Source organism: Carcharhinus amblyrhynchos, chromosome 6 (assembly GCF_965287045.1).
Source record: "Carcharhinus amblyrhynchos chromosome 6, sCarAmb.v2.hapA, whole genome shotgun sequence".
NCBI lineage: Eukaryota > Metazoa > Chordata > Chondrichthyes > Carcharhiniformes > Carcharhinidae > Carcharhinus > Carcharhinus amblyrhynchos.
The window spans coordinates 86,507,501-86,532,321 of NC_137329.1; the positions used below are offsets into that span (position 1 = coordinate 86,507,501).

General features: G+C 42.2%; 2 protein-coding genes across 9 annotated transcripts in view; both read left to right on the forward strand.

The window, feature by feature from the left end:
* LOC145344070 (FYVE, RhoGEF and PH domain-containing protein 4-like) overlaps positions 1-5,540 on the forward strand; it is a 252,417-nt gene extending 246,877 nt beyond the window's left edge. For all 8 annotated transcript variants that reach the window (XM_080190864.1, XM_080190865.1, XM_080190868.1 and 5 more), the window contains one exon: positions 893-5,540. In XM_080190864.1, coding sequence (XP_080046990.1) covers positions 893-1,132 — 240 coding nt within the window. In that variant the 3' untranslated portion in view covers positions 1,133-5,540. The remainder of the gene's footprint in view (positions 1-892) is intronic.
* An 11,497-nt stretch (positions 5,541-17,037) lies between these two features.
* On the forward strand, positions 17,038-23,904 carry yars2 (tyrosyl-tRNA synthetase 2, mitochondrial). Its single transcript, XM_080190873.1, has 5 exons — positions 17,038-18,086; positions 18,206-18,373; positions 19,775-19,930; positions 20,994-21,164; positions 22,561-23,904. Exons 1-5 carry the CDS (start codon positions 17,290-17,292, stop codon positions 22,727-22,729), a joined length of 1,461 nt encoding a protein of 486 aa, XP_080046999.1. The 5' UTR covers positions 17,038-17,289; the 3' UTR covers positions 22,730-23,904.
* Positions 23,905-24,821: the final 917 nt, after the last annotated feature.

Genomic DNA, 24,821 nt, shown 5'->3' on the forward strand with positions numbered 1-24,821 from the left:
CACACCCAACAGCCCCAATCACTGGTCTCCCAGATTTCTCTGGACCAGCCCCGATCTCCTCCACACATTAACCCCCCCCGCCCTGCCCACTCCCCAGATTGCCAGTCTCCGACAACCCCTTCCCTCCCTCTGTCCACAATCCACTGATCCCTGTGCAGAGTAGCAGTGGGAACTCAAACCCCAGCCTCATCGTTCACCGCCATAGGTCCCATCCCATCTGGCCCTGCCCTCTTGGTACCACCCAATGCCCAGTGGGCAGCACCAAGGTCCCCTTAGGCAGTGTGCCAGGAGCCATGTGTCACTGCCAGGCCAAGGGGTACCCCCTTACCACAGGAGAGTCCTCCATGGCTTCCCTTTACTCCAATGGGATCGATTGCCAGTTTCCTGTTAGTGGGGAGTTGTTGTAAAGCCCACAGGAGTGCACCACTCTTAATTGGGGATGGGATGGGGGGAGATTTTAGTGAGCCCAGAGACCTCAATCCCAGTCCCACTACTGGGATTTAAATCAGCTCAGTGCCAATTTCCAGCACGGAGCTGACGACTCCAGAAATCCTGTCCCTGGAGACGTGCGGAGGCCATGGTGCTCAGCAGGGATACCACTAAACTGCCTCCGCTGATTCTCCCGGCCCATTGAGCTGCTCCAAGCTGCCATTAAAAATAGACAAGTATGCCAGATGAGGCAATTAAGACTGCAAAAATCTGAAAGGGTGAAATATTATAACTGGCAACTCTAATCTTGGTAAACATAAATATTCCCCCAAAAGATAACTCAAGTCACTGGCATTTGATTATATAGAAGGTTTTCCAATTATTGTGTAGTCAAGTTAACATATTAATCCTTTGGAATTCCAATTCACTAAATGATTTGCTTTCTTTCTTGCCCCTTTTCTAGGATGTGAAGGCACTGGCCACTATTCCTCTTCTTGGCTACATGATAGAAGACAATCCGAAGGGCGTTGATGGCTCTCATGTCTTTAGACTTAAACAGTCAAGATTCATCCATACTTTTGCTGCAGACTCTAATGATCAGAAACAGCAATGGCTCAGAATCATCAACAAGGCTGCAAAGGGAGAAACACCCACCGACAATGAAGATCTTGGTAGCGATGACTCCTCTACATGTGGTGACTAAGCAACCAGTGTGAGGCAGATCAAGCTATCAACAGCTGACATAAGAGAGTCAAAGCCACTTAATGACAATTTCTAAAGCATGGGAGATAGTTCACATGCAGAAATAAATCAAATCCATTCTTTGAAATGAAATATCTGTGCTCACCCTATCTGTGGCCCTCTCTACCCTGAACTAAATCTGCAGCAACCACAAACTGTGTTTGCTCAGTCATTTTTGAAGTGGTTCACTCCAACAAACCTGAAATATCCTGGAATCCCTAAAGTGTCCAACATCAATATAACATCTAATACAAAAAAGAACTGGGTAATTAAAGAAGGTTTAAATTGTGGTGATCTCATTACAAATTCCTTCTTTGGACGCTGTTAGTTAGAGAAGTAAAATTGTATACAAGATATTTCTCAATAATTTACAGGATTGATATTTATGGAATCAGAAGTTGTGATTTATATCCTTGTCTCTCAGAAAAGCACCAATGTAAGGTCTTTGGAGACTATTGCTTTTTGTGTTTAATCACAGTTCCTCTAATCTTCTAAAATGTGTTGATCTTGTGTTATAACATTGGCAAAGATTTGGTGTAATATTGTTGTATTTATTAAAGCTGCAGTATCCCTTCCTTTTCCTTCACCAGTGTAGAAGTTAGAGGTAGACTTCAGAATCAACGAATTCACGGTTATTTGTGTGCATGGGGTAGTTTATTTATTAGGAAATACAGTGAAAGTTTAAACATGAAACGTAAAATAATCAAAGGAAGTGGACTGGAGCCACAATAAAAACTGCACCACAGAATGGCAAGAATCATCATCATGCAAAGAGCAGGTTAACCTTATGCTTCCTGTACAATGAGTCGAACAAAATGAGTCCCTGCCCTCAACTGAACTAAATGGTGCCTCGTGAACTGTTAATTAGAGATTGCATTCACACCCAAAAAGAGGCAGATGACATATCAATCTTCTTGATTTAGTTTAGCAGCAGTGTCCTAGGAAGTGGACAGTCACGCATCCTCTCAAACTGTGAGTGGCACATGGAGACATCAGAGGCACCTCAAAAGATAGGAGGAAAAGAAAAATCATCTCCAAAATTGAATAAGCAAATAATGGGGAGAAATTATGTATCTCTGTAGAGAAGTAGTTTTCAATCTCTAGAAAGAGGGTTGAAGATAGAAATCCGTTAATGGAAGAGGGTCAGATAAAATGACAAACAATGACCCAAATAAATGTAATGAAACAGTTTAAAATTCATTAATGCCTTTAAGTTCTACCTATCAATTTGTAAATATGTACAAATTCCAACTCTATAACTTTTCGGTAAAATGGTGATATGTGATAGTTTTAAGCATTTTGATATGAAACCATAATACAAGATTCTCACTAAGATGCATGATTTTCAGTGAAAGTTGGGAGCTGAAAAGCAAATATCTAGTTTTAATGATATTGCAGTGTGCGTTTATTATTATTGGCCTTGATTTGCAATTTTCCCACTTATTTGTCATTTCCCTGTCAGATGCATTATTTTCTTGACATAAATTATAGAAGCTGAAATGACAATCGTACTTCAGATCACCATGAAGAAATTGTCAAGACCAGTGTCCAGTCCACTGATCAGCAAAACATGGTTGAGCACATAACAAGAAATACAAAATGAGCAAGCGTCTGAAGTTGCATTGCATGATTTGGTGACAGAATAGTGGGTAGTGGGTTCTGTAGTAAGTTAGTGCCTGTCCTCTATACAAGTTATAATTCCAAGAAGGATCAAGAGAAGGGATACTCCAACTTTAATTCAAGTATAGCACTTGTATTTATTAGTGTGGAGCTGGATTTTTAGGGATTTGTTTTTCATTTAAACATTTTGAATGTGTAACTAAATGGAATTCAATGACCAAACTCTATCTTACTTCTGGAATTTGTCACTATTTTATGCTAAAATCATGTAGAAGAGACAATATTTTTGCAAGGCAACGATGCAAATTCAATGCAAGTTGCAACATTAAGGGGGCAAATTTCTTCCATTTGATGATTAACAAAGCCAAACATTTCATTTTGATTTTTCTTGCACAGCTGAAGGAAGAATTCTGTTCCCTAACTCATGAATATATCAAACAAATGAAGTGCTTTGCAAATGCTTTTCCTTGTTGACGGTACCCCTTTTAAGCAACATTTCAGCCAAATGATACTGCCATTACGCAGGAAAACTGTGAGGAAGCTGTCATGGTCTTCTACTCCCCATTATCATTATGACCCTCCCCCCCACAATCACTATCTGCTGTTTGGTGAAGGAGCTTCTATCATAATTTTGTCTAAGATGTCCCAGCACTCCTACAAGCTCAGTACCATTTGGATGTTTCTGTCTATATTTTTTTCACCCCAATTCACCATCAATGCACAGTAGCAGCAGTGTGTATCATCTACAAGATGCACTACAGAAACTCGTCGAGGCTCCTTCGGCAGCACTTTCCAAACCCACAACCACTACCACCTAGAAAGACAAGGGCAGCATATATATGGGATATCCACCACCTACAAGTTCCCCTCCAGGCCATTCACCAACCTAATTGAAAATACATCGCCATTCCTTCACTGTTGGGTCAAAATCCTGGCACTCCCTTTTCAAGGACAATTAGGGATAGGTAATAAATGCTGGCTTAGCCAGTAAAGCTCACATTTCTTGAACGAATAGATAAATGCTATCAGCCAATAATACCAGATCCCATTATATACAGAGGTTTTAACACTCCATTAGAAACAGAAATTACAACACAGCTGGTTTTAGCTTGATTTCATATAGTAAAGGGAGCACTTTAAAAGATGATTTTCCTGTTGATCACTTACACTAATCATTGTCCTCATATACAGTGGAATTAGAAAACGCGTACATGACATTTTCCCTTTTATTCCACATAACCAGTTCTGTAGGTGAGTGCTTTGAATTTTAAAACCCACTTGCTCCATATTGCAGGCAATGCCTCTGTAAGGTGTCTGTAGTCACCAATTTTCAGAACTTGATTTTACAAACTCTTGTTTCAAATATTGTTCTGTAGACTTTTTTCTATCACCTGATCTGCAGCCTGCTTAAGTTGTATTAGCAGTTGAATTTTTAGCACATTTTGTCTGCATCTTGATACTACACTTCTCAGTACAGTTTAAATTGAAAATGATTGAAGAGTTTTGTTAATATTATCAATCACTGGCACAAGAAAAATATGTATATACAATTTGTTTTTAAATTTCCTATCAGTACAGTATTAAAACTGAATTAATACATGCACACTATATTATAGAATTGTTTCATATTTCAATTATGCCTAATAATTATACTATTTGCTATCTTGCATGTTCCTATTACACCCAGGTCAATGTAACCGAGATATTACTATCAGTGGAAAAGTAAGCTGTGAAAGTACGTTGGTCTTTTCTTCCTCTCCTCTGAGAGGGTTGCAGATTCACCCAAATGATGATCAAGCTCACCTTATGAAGTTTGAACAACAACTTGTCAAGTGTTTGAACTGGCTGCCACAATCTTGGTAATCAAGTGCCTACAACACTTGGATCGTTATGCCAATGAAGATTTTTAGTCAAACTCAAAAATAATTCATAGTTGTGGGTATAAGATATACTGTCATAAGAATATATGGTTTCAGTTGCAACACTACCTGTGCAGCACAATTAATATTTGAATGCTAAAATTCATAAATGCTTAATTAAATGATGGTATGAAAATTTACTATTTTGGCTTACCTACAAAATGAAACATAGATACACTCATTTAGTTTCAACCTGCTCGGTACAGATACTCTAGAAAGGCAAAGAGAAATTATAGATCTTTAGTTTCCTGAATGCCAATGAACTTTACTTCACGTTAAAGTTTTACACATGCAAAGCATTTATTGAAAATATGGGTTGTTGTACAATGCCAATGTGTGTAAAATTTTAAGTATATCTCACAACCTACCTCCAATACCAGGAACAACTGGAACGGTGTCCAATTCTCTCAAACTGGGGTTTCAGAATGTAAAAGCATTACAAAAAGTCTATTAGTAGAATTGAGCAATTTGTCTTGGGAACTCAAGTACAATTTTCTGTTTACACCTGCCACCATCTGTCGACAGTCATGTGTATATAATTGAGACCAGCTAAGCTTGTTTTTTTTAATGAAATTCTGCTATTGTTTTCCAAATATGTCTTTTTTTTCAATCATTAACTTAGAGTGCTTTTCTTGAATTACTCATTTAGTACTGTTCATGAAATACAGAGCAATCAAATAGATATGAAGGTGGCTGTATAATTAAAATGATTGGCTGTGCCACAATATTCAAAAATGTCTTTATCTTTACAAATTGCTATTTATCCTTTATTCTTTGGGTATTCTCATAATGGTGCAGTGATCATACATATGAGCACAGCCCCTTCAATAATTTGCAGAAGGTGGTCCTTTCTATTGATTTTTAAAAATAGATATAATTTCCATTAATAAATTCATACAAAGTAAGACTTTTATGTACATATATATCTCAATGCATTTTACAGCCAATAACTGCAATTGCTGATGTAACATTGGAAACATGGCAGCCAGTTTATGCTCCATAGAGAGCAATGGACCAATAAGATAATCTATTGTTCTTTATGTTGGTTTAGGATAAATACTGGCGAGGCCACTGGAGATAACTCCCTTGCTCTTCTTCAAAATGTGTCATGGGATCTTTTGCATCAGCCTAAGCAGTTAGATGGGGATTGTGTTTCTCATTAGAAAGTCAGCACAAGCAGTACTGCACTGAGTGTCTTAGCTTTGACAAGCAACTAATGTAACACTTTAGCTAGTCTGAGATATTATTATCTGTTCAATATTCTTATGTATTGGAATCAGTAAAGCTGATTAGTAATGTATGGAATATTATCAGCTAATTTAGTTTTAATTTGCTACAATCCACTGGCCTTGGTTCCAAATAGATCTCTCTTGCTGTAGATAACTAGCAAAAGGTTCTACAACAATATTGGCAACTCAATTGGCTTGCTTGTAAACAAAGTGTCAGGTGAGCTTTGTATCTTAAGCTGCAGTTGGTCTCAACATTGTTTTATTGATATGGAATGAACATGAAAAGTTAAAATGGGAAATCCAAATATTCAAATCACCAAACTCGTGATGCATTTCGAAGGAACCCAGGGCATGTATGCACACACAGGAAAGCTTGAATATTTACGCTGAAGTTATGGATTCTGTTTATGTTAACCATTTATACATTCCATAACAAATTTTGTTTCTCAAAAAAATCTTGAGTGATATTTGAATTTTCAATAGACCACCAGATCATTTACCTTAATATTGTCGTACTACACTCAGCCAACTGGCCCAGTTCAAATATACTATACCCGACATCCTGCTTTTATATAGAGCCTCTCAAGACAAACCTTAAGCTCAAATCCAGGAGAGAAGTTACAAAACACTACTTCACTGAAAGGTTGGTAGAAATTTAGAATACTTTCCCACAATAAGTAGATGCTAGTTCAATTAATAATTTTAAATTTGAGATCCATAGATTTTTGCTAGCCAAGGATATTAAGGAATATGGAACCACGAATGGATGGAATTGAGATACAGCTCAGTAAAAACCTCACTGGATGGAATTTTGCAAGTGCTAGTGGGTGAGAAAACCTGTGTGCAGCTCTCCAGCTGTAAGGCCCAAACACTTATAGACTCTGTTTAATATTTGGCTAGAACTGGCTGATAGTTACAAGTGTGTCTCTCCACCTGGCTCTCCAGCTGCACAGCTGTTTTCTTTCCAGAATATTTGCCATTCTGCACACACAAAATCCAGAAGTATGGTTTCTTCCATCATACTGGGGGGGTGGGGCCTGATGAGGCCAGCAATACAGGCTCCACAGAGATTGTGGTGCCGTGTTAAAACCAGTTTTAACAATACTTCCTTTCCACCACCACAAACATGAAGGACCCCCCCTTACCCCACGTGCAGCACAGCAACCACCCCACACATAAGGGGGACCCTGCAATGGGGGTCCCCACAGAGCCAGCTATGGCATTGCCACCCTGGCACTGCCAAGGGGCAGTGGACCAGATATTCCCTCTTCCCCCACGGGCTATACTCGCATTTGCATCCCCAGTGGACTCCCCTTGACTACTTTCCATTTTTCAATACCTGTTGTAAATCTCGTTGATGTATCTGGGGGAGCATATGGCGGGAAAGCCCTTTAAGTCTGTTAATTTATTTAAATATGGTTCCTGCCCTTTCTTGATGGGAACTTTGTTATGTCACTGACAAAGGGTAGGGAAATTTGAGAATGGGTTCTCGTCATCAAGATTCTCATTCCTGATTTCTCGCAGGATTCTGCTGGCATTGCCATTTTTATCTGTGGCGAATGTTGGCAGGCAACCCCCACCATTAATTGCAGAATTGGCTCAAGGGACTGAATGGCCTATTCCTGTTCTAATGTTGGTATGTATGCAAATGGCATATACTTATTTAGACTTCTCTGTTCCATTTTAGGAAATGGTAAACTCAACCCCAAATTATATCAACCTGAATCTTGCACAAGACAGAACCAAATACAAGATTCCATCAACACAAACTGTATGCATTAGAAATGTTCATATAATTAACTGGCTCAGCTAAGACACAGCTATTTCTGTGTAATATATGGCATAGTCAGATAGTGAGTTGACAGATTGCAATTTGGCATGTCAAGCTGATTTCAATAATTATTCATAACTGTGCTGTTCTTCGGTTTGCACAAGTTTCTTTCCTGTTTTGGGATGAATCTGGCCAGCAGGTCACGTTTAAAAGATGTGGCTCCTCATACAAACAAATACTATCTGATAATTGTTCCAAATTAATTTTGAAGTACGTTGGCTTTTTATAGGAAGAAGACAGTTAAAATTGAAATGAAAGAAAACCCAATGTGTAAGCACATAACCGATACTGTAAAGAAATCACTGAGAATATAATAATTTACCCTGCTTAATGACAAGCAAAATAAACATGCAATGAGGGTTTGAGGAGGTATGTCACATTTAGCACCTCAAGATACACTATCAAAGGGCAGCTGTGTACTATTTCTGGCAGCAAATAGTGACTAAACGCAACTTAGTACATTCTGAGAATCAATTGGACATAAATGATATACCTTAGAAAATGGCAAGCTGAGACTACCCAGTAGTATCATGTATTGCACAAGTGATTGAATACTGTATACTGCAGCGTTGACTATTAACATATTCCATATTTACATTGATCCAAGTCAGGCCCTGACACACATGTCTGGCTTTTATTGCATCATGCAAAATATGCTTTTCCATTTTGACATGTTAGGATAAAGAGCCCACAAATAAAGGCTGATGTACAATAAAACTGAAGACATGAATCACAATGTGGTACAACAGCATTACAGTATGAATCACAATATTACAGCACACGATTGAGTCAGGATACAACACCATTTCTGTGCAAGTCCCATTATACAATAGAGCACGCTGAATTGCTATAAATAGGTGTAGAACAAAAGTGCTGCTGTAGCAATTTCAGGACCGATAGAAAAGATTACAGAAAAGGGGAATTGAGGACTATACCTCAAAAACAGACATCAGATGACTCAAGGAAGCACATTCAGCTCGAGATATAACAGATCAAACAGCCAATGATTTAAACTAGGAAGCCTGATTGAAGGGATAATGGTATGAGCCAATGAATACAAAGTCAAGTGAATAGAGCAGGGAATGATCTATGATGATTTCACATGAATACCAGGCACACTAGAAAAGAGATAATTGATTTAGCAGTACAAGTAACTAGGAAGTCCATATGAAATTTCTTTAAAAAAGACCATGGGCTGAATTTTCCACTGGGATCAAAGGCAGATGATGATCCCCACCAGCCAGCATATAGGTGCTTCAGGTTACTTCTATGGAAGAGGATTCTGGGACCAGTGGGGTTACCCATCCTCACACACAGGGTAGCTCATTCAGGTCATTAACAGTCACTGGGACTGGGATTTTCCAGTTTGCCTTCAGATTCAGAATCAGTGTAATTGCTCGGAAGTGACCTGGCAATAGGCTTGAGGGAGGAGGAGGACGGTAGGATGCTGTACTTAATGCAGGCCAAAAGGCTCTCACTGTTTACCTGGGTGCAGGAGCAGCCACAGGATGCTCTGTAGAGAGGGATCAACCAACTATGGTGGCTGAATCTATTTTTTTAATTACAGATTTTTAAAAAGTTCAAGAAGACGTCTCCATTTTAGTTATCTTCTATTGCAGGCTGCTGCTCCTCTCAAGCTTAAAGACCTCTGATTGGACACTCCACCCTCAAGAGCCTGCCTGCCATACTTAATTGGATGGAGAATTTGTCACCATGCTAATTAATGGATTGTCCTTGAAAATCCCAATAAATGACTGTTTTCCCACCTGGGGGGTTTAGAAACTGTCTCAACTTCTGTTTTCTGAGCCCCAAGAGTGGGGAACAAACCTATACATATTTCAACAAGGAAACTGAAGGTAATTGTTAGTTTTATAGATCACAGAAAAGAAATATGGATCTATTTTTGGTGGGAAACGGGGTGCATGTAAAACCTGATGTGAGTAACTCACCACTTCCCTATACACTCCCAATCCAGTCCCTATAATATAGGGCAGGGTGGGGGTGTTTGGTGGGTGAGGCACCAGTAGCCTGCCAATCCTTAGATCTATTGGGTCCTTAAGGTGGCAATTTTTTGCCACTTAAGACCCTAATTCCAATTCTACTGTGGCAGAGGAAGGTGTGTGAGAGTCAGAAAGCCCTTTCTTCACCCAAGTAGGTGGAAAGCTGGAAGGTGCTTTAGGAGGTACTCTGTACTTATCAGAGGCAAAAGGGAAAAAACAGACAGAATTTTCAGGTTCTTGCTGGTGCTCCTGGCCTGCTCTCCTGCATTCTTCATTGAACTAGAGTTGATCCCCTGGCTTGGTGGTAATGTTAGAGTGGAGGATATGCCATGAGTTGATAGATTGTGGATAAATATAATTCTCTAGCTGCTAATGGCCCACAGCACCTTGTGGATGCCTAGTTTTGAGTTGCTAGATTTGTTTGAAATATTCCCTATTTAGCACAGTGATAATGCTATGCAATATGATGGAGGTTATCCTTAATGTGAAGATGGAACTTTGCCTCCACAAGGACCATGCACTGATCACTCCTATCAATACTGTCATGAACAGATGCATCTAGGATCGTTAGATTGGTGAGGACAAGTTCAAGTAGCACTGTTCAACAAGTTCAACAAAGCACTGAAGGTGTCGGTGCAGGTGCAGAATGTGATGAGGAAAGCGTATGGTATGTTAGCCTTCATAGGAAGGGGTATAGAATATAAGAGTAGGAGTCTGATGTTGCAGTTGTATAGAACGTTGGTTAGGCCTCACTTGGAGTACTGCGTCCAGTTCTGGTCGCCGTACTACCGGAAGGATGTAGAGATCCTGGAGAGAGTGCAGAGGAGATTTACCAGGATGCTGCCTGGTATGGAAGGGCTGTCTTACGAGGAAAGATTGAACGAACTTGGGCTGTTTTCCCTTGAGAGACGTCGGCTGAGGGGGGATCTAATAGAGGTTTATAAGATTATGAAGGGGATAGATAGAGTAAATGGTGGTAAGCTTTTTCCGCTATTAGAAATGGCTAGAACGAGGGGTCACGGGCTTAGGGTGAGGGGGGCTAGGTATAAGACAAATATTAGAGGGCAGTTTTTCACGCAAAGGGTAGTGGGGGTGTGGAATGCACTGCCGAGTAAGGTGGTGGAAGCAGGCACGCTAGGGTTGTTTAAGAGTCACTTAGACAGCCACATGAGCGGTCTACATATAGGGGGATATAGCAGGCCTTACTAAACATTGTAGGCTTGGGATTCCGTTTTTGCCTCAGGGATGTTACAGTCTTTGCCTGTTTAATAATGAATTTTTGTCTCCACAGGCATTTAAGTCCACCTTGTTGACCAGCAAGGGGCATGCATGTGGCAGGTTGTAGTGGGCTGCTCTTGGATGTTGCTTCGGGAGTTGCCTATTGCTTCATGTCGTTAGTGTGCTTAAACTGGACCATCTCGAGGGCAACATGACAGCTCAGAGACTATCTCTGTTGCTGTGCGGACACATGGATTTGGGCCTGTGTCTGTGGGAGTTTGCGCGTTCTCCCCGTGGTTGCGTGGGTTTCCTCCAGGTGCTCCGGTTTCCTCCCACATCCCAAAGATGCGCTTTTAGGCTGATTGATTGGGTAACAAATTGTCCCTATATTGGACCTCCCTGATCCTCGCACATTAGGCGTAGACTAAAATCATGAATAGGTCACTGAGACAATGGGACGGCGGCGCGGGCTCGTTGGGCCAAAGGGCCTGTTTCCCGTGCTGTGTTGTTCTTTGTTCTTTGTTTTTCCCTCTTGGTTCCATCACCACCTGCCGCAGATCCATTCTAGTAGCTGTGTCTTTAGTGCTTGGCCAGTTCAGTTAGTAGTGGTACTACTGAGCCATTCTTGGTGTTGGACATTGTAGATCTCACCCAGAGTACATTCTATGCCCTTGTCACCCACAGTATTTCCTCCAATTGATGTTCAACAGAGTACTTATTCATCAACTGACGATAGATGTAATCAGCAAGTGGTTTCCTTGACCATATTTGACCTGATGCCATGAGATTTCATAGGGTCCGGAGCTATTGTTGAGGATTGCTAGGGCAACTCCTTTCTGTCTTTATGTCACTATGCCACCACCCCTGGGGGGGTCTGTCCTGCTGGGATATATCCAAGGCAGGTGATGGTGATATGTGGGACATTGCCTATGAGGTATGGTTCCATGAGTATGACTGTCAAGAGTATTGACAAGTCTGTAGGACACCATCTCCAATTTTGTCATGAGCCCTAAGATATTAGTAAGGAGGACTTTGCAGGGTTGGCAGTGCTGCTATCTATTTAAGAACATAAGAAATAGGAGCAGGAGTAGGCCATCTAGCCCTTCGAGCCTGCCCCGCCATTCAGTAAGATCATGGCTGATCTGTCGTGGCTCAGTTCCACTTTCCCGCCCTCTCCCCATAACCCTTAATCCCCTCGCTTATCAAAAACCCATCAACCCACATCTTAAAAATATTTAGCGAGGCAGCCTCCACCACTTCAACGGGCAGAGAATTCCAGAGATTCACCACCCTTTGAGTGAAGAAGTTCTTCCTCAACTCCGTTCTAAACTGCCCACCCCCACCCTTTATCTTGAGGCTGTGCCCCCTAGTCCTACTGTCCTTTCTGAGCGGGAAGAGTCTCTCCACCTCTATCCTATCCATCCCATTCATCATCTTATATGTCTCAATGAGATCTCCCCTCATTCTTCTAAACTCTAACGAGTACAAGCCTGGTTTATTTAGCCTCTCCTCATAGCTCAACCCCCCCAACTCCGGCATCAGCCTAGTAAACCTCCTCTGCACTCCCTCCAAGGCCAAAATATCCTTGCGTAAGTGTGGCGACCAAAACTGCACACAGTACTCCAGCTGCAGCCTCACCAGTGTCCTATACAGCTGCAGCAAGACCTCCCTACTTTTATATTCAATCCCCCTCGCTATGAAGGCCAGCATCCCATTCGCCTTCCTGACCACCTGCTGCACCTGCAGGCTGGGTTTTTGCGACTCATGCACAAGGACCCCGAGGTCCCTCTGCACCGTCGCCTGCTGCAGTTTTTCGCCACGTAAGTAATAGTCCTTCCTACCATTATTCCTACCAAAGTGGACCACCTCGCACTTGCCAACATTAAATTCCATTTGCCAGTTCCTGGCCCATTCGCCCAGCCTATCTAGATCCTTCTGCAGACTCTCCACACCCTCCACGCAATTTGCCGTTCCACCAATCTTGGTGTCATCAGCAAATTTCGACACCATACACTCGGTTCCCTCCTCCAGATCATCTATATAAATGGTAAATAGCTGATGCCCCAGCACCGACCCCTGGGGCACTCCACTAGTCACCAACCGCCAATCCAAATAGCATCCATTGACCCCCACTCTCTGCCTCCTATTTGACAGCCAATCCTCTATCCACGCTAACATCCTACCCCCAACTCCATGCCCCCTTATCTTCTGCAATAGCCTCTTGTGAGGTACCTTGTCAAACACCTTCTGAAAATCAAGAAACACCACATCCACTGGCTCTCCTCTATCCACCGCCCGAGACACATCCTCATAGAACTCCAATAAATTTGTCAGACACGACTTCCCCTTAATGAAACCGTGCCACATCTGCTCTATCAAGCAATTCCCCTCAAGATGCCTCACTATTTCCTCCTTGATGACGGATTCTAACATTTTACCTACAACAGACGTTAAACTAACCGGCCTATAATTCCCTGCCTTTTGCCTGCCACCCTTCTTAAACAACGGCATAACATTAGCTGTTTTCCAATCTTCCGGCACTTCCCCGGAATCCAGCGACGTTTGGAAAATAACCACCAAGGCATCCACTATCACCTCCGCCATTTCTTTCAGAACCCTTGGATGCATTCCATCCGGTCCTGGGGACTTGTCCACAATCCGTCCCTCCAGTCTGTCGAGCACCGCCTCTCTAGTAACAATAATGTCATTGAGACCCTCCTGTCCTATCATCTTTCCATCTCTAACACCCGGCAAATTATTCACGTCCTCCTCCGTGAAGACCGAAACAAAAAAGTTATTCAAGGCCTCGGCCATTTCCCCATCCCCTACCACTAAGTCCCCCCTCTCATCCTCTAAGGGTCCAACGTTCACCCTAGCCAGCCTCTTCCTCTTTATATATTTATAAAAACTCTTGCTATCCTTTTTTATATTAAGCGCTAGCCCAGCTTCATAGTTTCTCCTACCCTTCTTTATCAACTTCTTTGTCAATCTTTGTTGACATTTAAACCTCTCCCAATCCTCTTCTCGCCCACTACTCTTAGCTACTCTAAACGCCTCTGCTTTTAATTTAACACTTTCCTTTACCTCCTTCGTTATCCACGGCTTATTACCTCTCCTCCTACGGTCCTTTTTAACCATCGGAATAAATTTCTGCTGAGCACCAAGGAAGATCTCCTTAAAGATCCTCCACTGCTCCTCAGCAGACCTACCTTCCAATGTGCTCCCCCAGTCAACATTCGCCAATTCTTCTCTCATCCTTCCGTACTCCCCTCTGTTCAAACAAAGGACGCGTGTCCGGGAACCCACTTTCTCCTCTTCCATCTGCACCAGAAACTCCACCATACAATGATCACTCTCCCCAAGAGGATCCTTCACCACAAGGTCCCTAATTCTACCCGCCTCGTTACATAACACCAGATCCAAGATAGCTCGCTCCCTCATCGGCTCCAACACACACTGTTCAAGGAAACTATCCCGGCAGCATTCCAAGGACTCCTCCTCGAGCCCACCGCATCCAACATGGGTCGACCAATTAATATGTAGATTGAAATCCCCCATAATTATCGCCGTCCCATTCCTGCACGCCACACTTATTTGCGCGTTAACAGCCTGCCCCACCTCCAGATCATTATTTGGGGGCCTATAGACGACACCCACCAGCGTCTTCCTCCCTTTGCTGTTCCTAATCTCCACCCACAACGATTCCACTTTCTGCTCTCTGGTTCCTATATCATCCCTTGCTACCACCCTGATGCTATCCTTAATCAGCAGAGCTACGCCTCCCCCTTTTTCCTCCCGCCTATCCTTCCAAAACACTTGATACCCCTGGACATTCAGTTCCCAGTCCCTGTCACCTTGCAGCCACGTCTCTGTAATGGCCACCAGATCATATCCATTTGTGCTGATCTGCGCCACCAGCTCATCCACTTTATTCCGAATGCTTCGTGCATTCAGATGAAGTGCCTTCATCCCAGCCTTCACCTGGACCCTATTTGCCAGAACGCCACCAACCATACTCATGCCCCCTACTCCCTTTATTATTGGGACATCCTCGGCCTCTTCCCTTACCTGTACCCTCTCCTTAACTTTAGACCCCGTAATGTCACCTACCCTCACACCCTCCTCCCCCCCCCCCCCCCAAATTAGTTTAAAGCCCTGTCTACAGTCCTATTTACACGATTCGCCAGGACTCTGGTCCCAGCACGGTTCAGACCAACCCCATCCCACCCGAACAGGTCCCACCTACCCCAATAGTGATGCCAATGCCCCATAAATTCAAACCCATTCCTCCCATACCAATCCCTGAGCCACCCATTCACTTCCTTAATCTCATCAACCTTATGCCCGTCTGCACTCGGTTCAGGCAGTAGTCCAGAGATAACCACCTTGTCGGTTCTACTTTTTAATTCCATTCCCAGCTTTTCATACTCCCTCCCCAGATCCTCAGTTTGCATTTTGCCTACGTCGTTGGCACCCACATGTACTACAACGACCGGATTCTCACCCTCCCATTCCAGGTTCCTCTGCAGCCCAGATGTGACATCCGGGACCCAAGCACCAGGCAGACAACACACCCTTCTGTGCACTTTGTCATTGTGACAAAGGACAGTGTCAATACCCTTAACCCACTGTCCCCAATTACTACTACGTTCCTTATCACCTTCTCTTTGCCTATATCCTGCATCTGCATCACTGTACTGTGTGCAGTTTGCTCACCAACCTCACCTCCCTCGTTCTCGTCCACACTGGAAGCAAGGACCTCAAACCTGTTATGCAGATTGAGAGGCTGAGGCATCCAGTCCCCACCCTCCTTCCTCTGGTCCCCACCGTCCTTCCTCCTCTCAGCAGCCCCCTCTTGTTCCTGACCCTTAGAGTTAGCCAGTCTCGGGGGGGGGGGGGGGGGGGGGTGGATGTCTCTTGCACCCCATTGACAATGGCACCCTCTCTCCCCCTGATGAGCCTCAGTGTCTGAAGCTCAGAGGCCAGCTCATTTATCTTGAGCTGGAGCTCCTCCAGCAACCTGCACTTACTGCAGACATGGTCACTGGGAAGGACCCTGGGGTCCACCAGCTCCCACATCATACAGAAACAGCACATCATATGCCCCTCCATTATTCACTGTAGTAGTATTGAAAATTTCCACACGAACTTACCTGGCCCTTTTTCTCCAAAACCCTTTGATCCTAAGCCCTAATAACTCACTCTGCTTCCCTCTCACTCCACTGCCTGCTCCGACGCTGCCCGCTGTCTACACCAGGCCTCTTTTTAAACCTGGCGCTGTTTTAAAGCCTGCTCACCCACAAATCCCTGCTATCCACTCCCTTAGAATTCTTAAAGCGGTAAATACAAAAAGACCGCAAAAATGCTTTTAAATGATTTAAACAGTTCTACAAGGTAAGTTCTTACTATGAAAGTGCTTTAAACTTATTTAAACAGTGCCTCGGTCAATGCTGAGTGGTTTGTCTGGTTCCATTCCTTTTTTAGACTTTGTGACAGTTTCTCACAACTAAGTGCCTTGGTCAGCCATTTCAGAGTTGAGTCACCCCCATTGCTAGGGGTCTGGAGCCACACGTAGACTGGAACAGATTTCCGGATAGCAGATTTCTTTCCCTAAAGGATATTAGTGAACTAAATGAGGTCTTATGGGAGTCGACAATGGTTTTAAGATGACCTTTATTGAAACCAGCTTTTTCAAAATTCCACCCCTGATTAATTAATTTAAATGCTACCAGCTGCTGTGATATTTGAACTCTTATCCCCAGAGCATTTGCCTGGGCTTTTAGGTTACTAGTCCAGTGACTTTACTGTTACATAAGCTGCCTCATATATTCATATAAGAATTTTACATGTCCTAAATGAACTGAGAAGGAAGAAAGATAACCATAGCCTAGAGGCCAAATAATGGGTTTCAGAAGGTATTGAAAGTGAAAGTTGGGCCATTACAGCGGTGGGGTGGGCTTTCTGAGGATATCGACGTCAGAATTTGCTGAACGTTATTTATGACTCTTTTGAATCACTGAAATTGGAAACGATATTTACAAGAGCAGGAACTTTATTACAATCTTTAAAATGTCGTAAAACCTTTTATAGATTGCAAATAACATAACAAGCAAAGCTGGATGCCTGGTTTAATTTTTAGAAACGTTAAAGCCACAATTCAACGCGGTTTGTTAGATGTGAAAATAACTGAAGTGATTGAGGGTGAAGCTGGTGACTCTGGTCAATGGGGCTATTGATAGCCCTGGCCTTGTCCTCTTCAAGGACATTGAGCTGCATCTGGGCTTCTGTCATACCTTCCCACAATGCTCCTGGAGGCTGTTAAGATGGCGGCGCCCATGGTGCGGAGCCGGCTGCTGCTGACTTTATTCAGGAGACCGGGAGCCTTTCTTTCGGCCCCGGGAACGGCTGCGGTCCGGGTCCCGAACCAGTGTAAGAGCGGCAGGAATGTGCTGCAGCTTCACCAGCGAGGCATCTTCAAAGACATCTTTCCCGAGGGCGGAGACCTGCACAGGCTGCTGGAGTCCGGGGCCCAGACCCTATACTGCGGCTTCGACCCCACCGCGGACAGCCTGCATGTCGGCCACCTGCTCACTCTCATCGGGCTACTGCACTTCCAGCGGGCCGGCCACCGCGTCCTGGCGCTGCTGGGAGAGGCCACGGCTCGACTGGGCGACCCAAGCGGCCGGAGCAGCGAACGGGAGGCCCTGAGTGCGGGCACGGTGCAGCAGAACGCCAGGGGTATCCAGGAGGGGATCCTCAACGTGTTCCAGAACCATCGTACCTGCTTCTGCAGCGAAGCCGAGGCTGCCAACCTGGGGCCGCTCAGCATCCTCAATAACTGGTCCTGGTATAGAGACAAGGAGGTGGTGGGTTTCCTCGACTCAGTGGGCAGACATTTCCGCATGGGCACCATGCTGAGCAGACACAGTGTGCAGTCCCGACTCAAGAGCCCAGAAGGCATGAGTTTCACTGAGTTCACTTACCAGATATTTCAGGCATACGATTTCTATTATTTAAATCAACATCATGACTGCAGGATCCAACTGGGAGGGACAGACCAACTGGGTAACATGATGTCTGGACATGAATTTATACACAAGTAAAGCCTAGTTCCTGCTTTGAATATATTAAAGCATTTACACTTCTTGCATTTTTGGATTTGTCCATTGTTGTCTTTTTATATATTTTTTGAGTGAAGTACATTTAATTATTCTGTAGGGTGACCGGGCAAGACGTTTATGGCATCTTGGTACCACTTGTAACCAGTTCGTCAGGAGACAAATTAGGAAAAAGTGCAGGAAATGCAGTATGGCTGAACAGAAACAAGACTTCACCCTTTGAACTATATCAATACTTTGTCAGGCAACCTGATTCAAATGTAGAAAGGCAAGTTCTTTATATTTACCTTTCAGAATGATTTTATTTTGTGTTCACATCTGATTAACATATACAATTTATTAACTTAACACTGTTTAGAGATCCTCAGAGGTACACAATTGTTTTTGCTTCTTCCAGGAGAATATATGGTTAGAAGGTGGGTCATTGGTTTTGACAATTGCACCATGTCTTGCATCATTTTCTTTGTTCTTTCATATTTTTGTTTTTAAAGCTACAGTTTTGATTATTAGTTATTATTAAAGTGATAAATACACCAGTTTTACACTCTGTTCAGTAAGGAGAGGCCCAGTTTCGACAAAGTATTTCCAAGTCTGACAAGAATATCATTCAGAAACTGTCACAAAGTCTTCACCGTTGCTTGTAATTCATTCAGAACAACAGTATCATATACATTTCTCAATTCAATTAATCATGATTAAGAACATAACATAAGAACATAAGAAATAGGAGCAGGAGTAGGCCATCTAGCCCTTTGAGCCTGCCCTGCCATTCAATAAGATCATGGCTGATCTGAAGTGGATCAGTTCCACTTTCCTGCTTTCTCCCTGTAACCCTTAATTCCCCTGGTTAAATGCAGGTATTTTGAGTCCAAACCTTTTGACAATAATGGTCATGAGACATAGGAATAAGCCATTTGGCCCTTGAGCCTGCTGTGCCATTCAATAGGATTATGGCTGATCTGATTGCACCTTTAACTCCACTTTCCTGCCTGACCCTATAATCCTTGACTCCATTGTCAATTAAAAATTTGAATAACTCAGTCTTGAATGTATTTAATGACCTTGGCCTCCACTGCTCTTTAGGGAAGAGAGTATCAAAGACTAATCCTCCGAGAGAAGGATTCCTCCTCATCTCTATCTTAAATGGGAGATCCTTTGTAACTATGCCCTCTCGTTTTAGATTCCTCCATGAGAAGAAACATCCTGTCAGCATCCACCCTATCAAGCCCTCACAGCATCTTATATGTTTCAATGATATCACTGCTCATTCTTCTAAGCTCCAATGAGTATAGGCCCAACTTGTTCACCCATTCTTCATAAGACAACCCCTTCATCCAAGGAATCAGTCAAGTGAACCTCTGAACTGCTTCCAATGCAAGTATCTAATTTCTTAAGAAGACCAAAACTATACACACTACTCAAGATTTGGACTCGCCAATGTCCTGTACAGTTTACTTTTATGTTCTGTCCCCCTTGCAATAAAGGCCAATATTCCATTTGACCTGCCAATTTCTGCTGTACCTGCACTCTAACCCATTAAGAGTCCCTAGGCAGCAGTGCTAATCATCATGCTGCCCCATTTAACAGGCTGTTTCCAATTACAGATGAAATGTATACATTCACGAAATGATTTCTACCTTTCATCAAACAGCAGTTTTGGTTTCTTTAGGTATCTGAAACTTTTCACCTTCATCCCACTTCCTGAGATTGAGAGCATTATGGTCAACCACAGAAAAGATCCAGGCAAGCGTAATGCCCAGAAACGACTAGCAGCAGAAGTCACAAAATTGGTTCATGGCAAAGAAGGACTTGAGTCTTCCAAAAGGTGAGTCTTGGGAATCGTGTATCAAACCCCTGAGATTCCGTTCCATTGGGTGTTTTTCCTGACACCTTGAATTATAGATACTTGTCCTGCAGGGAAACAATAATTGATGAGGCTGATAGGAATAACATAAATGTCTGTCCTACAGAAGCTGATCTGTCCAAACTCCACAGAAACTTCCTTCCAAAAGATACTGAGTTCAATAAAACAAAAGGTAAGCAGGATGCATTAGACAACTAGCAATGGCTCACCTCATTAGTAAATCAAAGTAATTGCAGTATGATCGATTGTAACATTTATCTTATTTATTCGTACTTAATATTAAATAAGAACAAATGAAAGAGAGATAAGTTTTCAGCTACTTGCTGCCTGGTGGGCAAAACTTTTTGGAATATGTTTAATCTTGTGATCTCCTGAGGAGTGCCAATAGTTTGATCAGAGAGATGAGTTTGAAGGAGAGTTTTAAAGGAGGAAAGGAAGGAGCAAAGTAAAGTGGCTCTGTAGGACAAACAGAAAGGCAGCATGCTGGATCAGGAAACATCCCATAAGTAACTTCAGTGAGGACCTCAAATTCCAAGGGTCACCCTACAAACCTGTTGTTTTGTCTTTTCCATTAGTGAGTCCTGAGTTTGTGTTCTTGGTGATCTTTCTTCGCAAGGGATTTCTACTCCTACTTTATAAACCACTCAACTCAATCCTGGCAATATTCAACTTCCCTCATCTTGTGTATATATAACCCAGTGATAACTTTGTTTTTTCATTTTAAGTGTCAATTTGACCTTTGGTCAATCTCATCTTGGAATCAAAAAGCCGTGTGTTCAAATCCCACTTTTAGACTTCAATATGTGAATGTGGGCGTCATTTCTGAGGATCGGATTGCCTGATTGAACCAGATGATAATTGAGCAGAATCGGGGGGAAAAAAAATCCCTTTATAAATCCTATAGCTTATAAAAGCTGTGAGTTTCAAATATCAGTATCTTCTGTGCTCCATCCAGCTCCATAAACAAATGCTAGACTATATCTTACTGCTGCAGATGTTCAATTTGTTTGCCTTTCCTCTTCAGATGCACAAGTGCACTCTATCATAGTAGCATTGATGCTCTTGAGATGATGACAGATGAAGAGCTACAAGTATTGTTTAAAGAAGCACCATTCTCTGAAAATCTGCTTGAGCCAGGCACAACAGTGTTGGATCTTTGTCGTAAAGCTAATGCTATTCCAGGTGGACCCAGAGGGTATGTATCTTGTGCAGAATTTTACTTGTCACTGGCTGACACTTACTGATGGTCAAGAATGAATGAGGCAAAGAATCTCTCCACTGACATCAGTATATAGATCTTTCATTTATTCTATTTAGCATAACATAAGAAATAGGATCAGGAGTAGACCATCAAGCCTGCTCTGTCATTCAGTACAATCATGGCTGATCTTGGGCTTCAACTCAAGCTTGCTCTCAATATCCCTTAATTCCCTGAGAGACCAAAAATCTGTTAATCCCAGCCTTAAATGTATTCAATGATGAAGCATCGATAATCCTCTGGGATAGAGAATTCCAAAGATTCACAATCTTTGAATGAAGTTATTTTCCCTAATCTCAGCCCTGAATTATTGGTCCCTTATCTAAGACTATTTAGATTCCTCGAACAATGGGAACAATCTCTTAACATCTACTCTACCAAGCCCCTTCAGAAAGTTGTGGATTTCAATGGAATTGTCTATTATCCTTCTAACTCTTAGAAATATAAACACTGTTGACTCAGCTTTGCATCATAATACAATTCCCTCATCCCAGGGACCAATTTACCGAATCTTTTGCTGTATACCTCCATTGACAGTATATCTTTTCTTAAATGTGGAGACCAAACCTGCACACAGTATTCTAGATGTTGTCTTGCAAAAACCCTGCACAACTGTAGGAGGAATTATTTATTCTAATTGTGGTGATGCTGTGCACAATTGACCTCGGTATTTATATAGAATCTTAAAACACAGAAGCTTTTTAGGATTCACAATTTCAAATACATGAATGGCAGACTGCAATATTTCCCTCCCAGCAAAACAGTATCACCAATGTTTTGCATTTCTAGTTTCAAGGCCAACATAACTGTGACTGCGCTTGCTAGAAACTGTAAAGGTTTGGAGCTGGATTTAGATCTCAGTCCCAGATGTGTCATTCAAACCCGATGAAGCTAATAATCTGAGTATCAAATTATCGCTATGATATCCACATGAGTAAGCATGTCAGTGGGCATCTTTCCCTGTAATTCTTTTGGGCATGGGAGGGGTTGGTTAGCTCAGTTGGTTGGACAGCCGATGTCAACAGCGTGGGTTCAATTCCTGTGCTGGCTGAAGTAATCCATGAAGGCCCTGCCTTCTCAACCTGGCCCCTCACCTGAGGTGTAATGATCCTTGGGTTAAATTACCTCCATCAGCTATTCCCCCTCAAAGGAGGGAGAAGCCTATGGTCATTTGGGACTATGGCAACTATCTTTTTCTATTGTGCATCAATCTGCCGTTGTTTTGTTGATAATTCTTTTTGTGCTCATTTAAAATGGTAGTGGGTTCACTGGGGAGTGATGCTGAAGAAAATACACACTACATTTAGAATTTTTCTTTCTTCTCCCACCTCAGGTACCAGATGATCACAGATGGTGGAATTTGGATTAATCATATAAGAGTGACAAAACCGGAACAAGTACTCATTTTGGGACAACATATTCTGACAAATGGGCTATCATTGCTTAGAGTTGGGAAAAAGAATTATCACATAGTCAAATGGCTCAATTTGGCAGCTCAATGAGGTTTATGATTTTTATTCTGCTGTGGTAATGAATATCTATGCTTTCAGGTTTCATTTATGGCACAGTGGTTAGCACTGCTGCCTCACGGTGCCAGGGACCCAGATTCAATTTCGGCCTCAGGGCACTGTGTGGAGTTTGCACTCTCTCCCTGTGACTGCGTGGGTTTCCTCCAGGTGCTCCCATTACCTCCCACAGTCCAAGCTTGTATGGGTTTGGTTGATTGGCCATGATAAATTGACCCTAGTGTAAGGGGGACTTGCAGGATAAATGAAGGTGATGGGAAGAGGGCCTGAGTGGAATTGTGGTTGGTACATACTTGATGGGCTGAATAGCCTCCTATACTGTAGGGATTCTATGATTTATAAGCAAGTTGCATGGAGAAGTCTGGAACCTCAAAGAGCTCTAGTCGTGCTATTGCCAAAGTTTAATATGGAGAACATGTGTCTAGTAACTAGCAACAGATCACAAGAGCCCAATCTGGAAACTCTCATTGTAATTTTAATATTTTAGTATTGGATAAGTGTTGAGGATTTTCGATGAGTCACTTTCCATCAAGAGTATGCCTTCTCTTGGAAAAGAGACATTATGTACTATTCCTCTTGGTCAACCAATTACATTAGTTTAATAAGTATGAAGGAATTAAGTGCTTCTGTTGTATCATCATCCTCACTGAAATGGAAGTGGGTGACCAACAAAGACTGGTATGCAGACTTGGTCCCAAATTAGGGTAACTTTTTTATTAAATTACAATGTGTGGTTGATTGTAAATGAAATCTTTGACAACATTTTGAAATAATCAGGTTAGAATTGCATTCTTTGGATGGTGAGCATTCCATTACAATTCACTGACCTACCTCTCAAACTTTCGGATGCAAGGGGTTACGGGGAGAGGGCGGAGCGGAGAGGAGGGCCTGGGTGGGATGCTGTTTCAGAGAGATGGTGCAGACTCGATGAGCCAGTGGCGCCTCTCTGCACTATAGGGTATCTATGAATTTCTGGAATCCATATTTGGGTTCACTTGCTGTCATCTATTTTTTGCAGCCACTCTACTATGTATAGAATTTAATGCTCACTGAGTGAGCAAGGCCATAGAAATTGTTACTGTGATCAGGTGACTAATAACTATTTTTTATATAAATTATATATATATAATGTATACATAGAGCTCCATACAATAGAATAAGAAGTGAATTAAAAAATATGAAAATATTAATTTGTACCTGTGAATTTCTTTCTTATCCATATTTTTATGCACTGCACAGACTAATACTTGAGATAGGAATGAATGAAGGAAAATATACAATAACTTATGGTAATTTGTTAAGTTTGGTTGGCTCCACCAAAAGGAATGAGCAATAAAGATGGGTGCTACTGTAAAAAGTGAAACCATCATGATTCATTATCATGCTTCAGAAAGGTTATGCAGGTGGCAACTATACCTAACTCTGGTGGCAAAGAAATTATAATCCAGGACAAAATTAACAATCACTCAGACAAAAGTGGCTCAATTAAGGAAAACAAGAATTAATTTGTTAAAGGCAAATCATGTTTAACTAATTTGATTGAGATTTTTGATTCTGTAATGCATTGTTTGTGCCTGGACTTCCCAAAGATTTTTGATAAAATGCTAAATAAGAGGCTTGTCAGCTAAGTTGAAGTCCGTTGACTAAAAGGATAGTGACAGCATCGATATGAAGTGGATGAGTGTCAGGAAACAGACTAATTGTGAATGGTTGTTTTTCAGTCTGGTGGAAGGTGTATAGTGGGATTCCCCAGTGCCAATATTAGAACCACTGCATTTCTTGATCTATGTTAATAACTTAGATTTGAGTGTGCAGGGCACAATTTTAGAATATTTGGATGACAAAATTTGCTATCATCGGACAGAGGTGGCAAAAATATAATGCAGAGAAGTGTGAAGTGATACATTTTGGTAGGAAGAATGAGGAGATGGAATATAAAAAGATATAATTCTAAAAGAGAAGTAGGAGCTTTGAGATTTGTGTAGAAATTTAAAGTGGCAGGTCAGGTTGAATGTGGTTAATAAGGCTACAGATGTAGGCAGTATAAATGGAAGCTTGGAGTATAAAA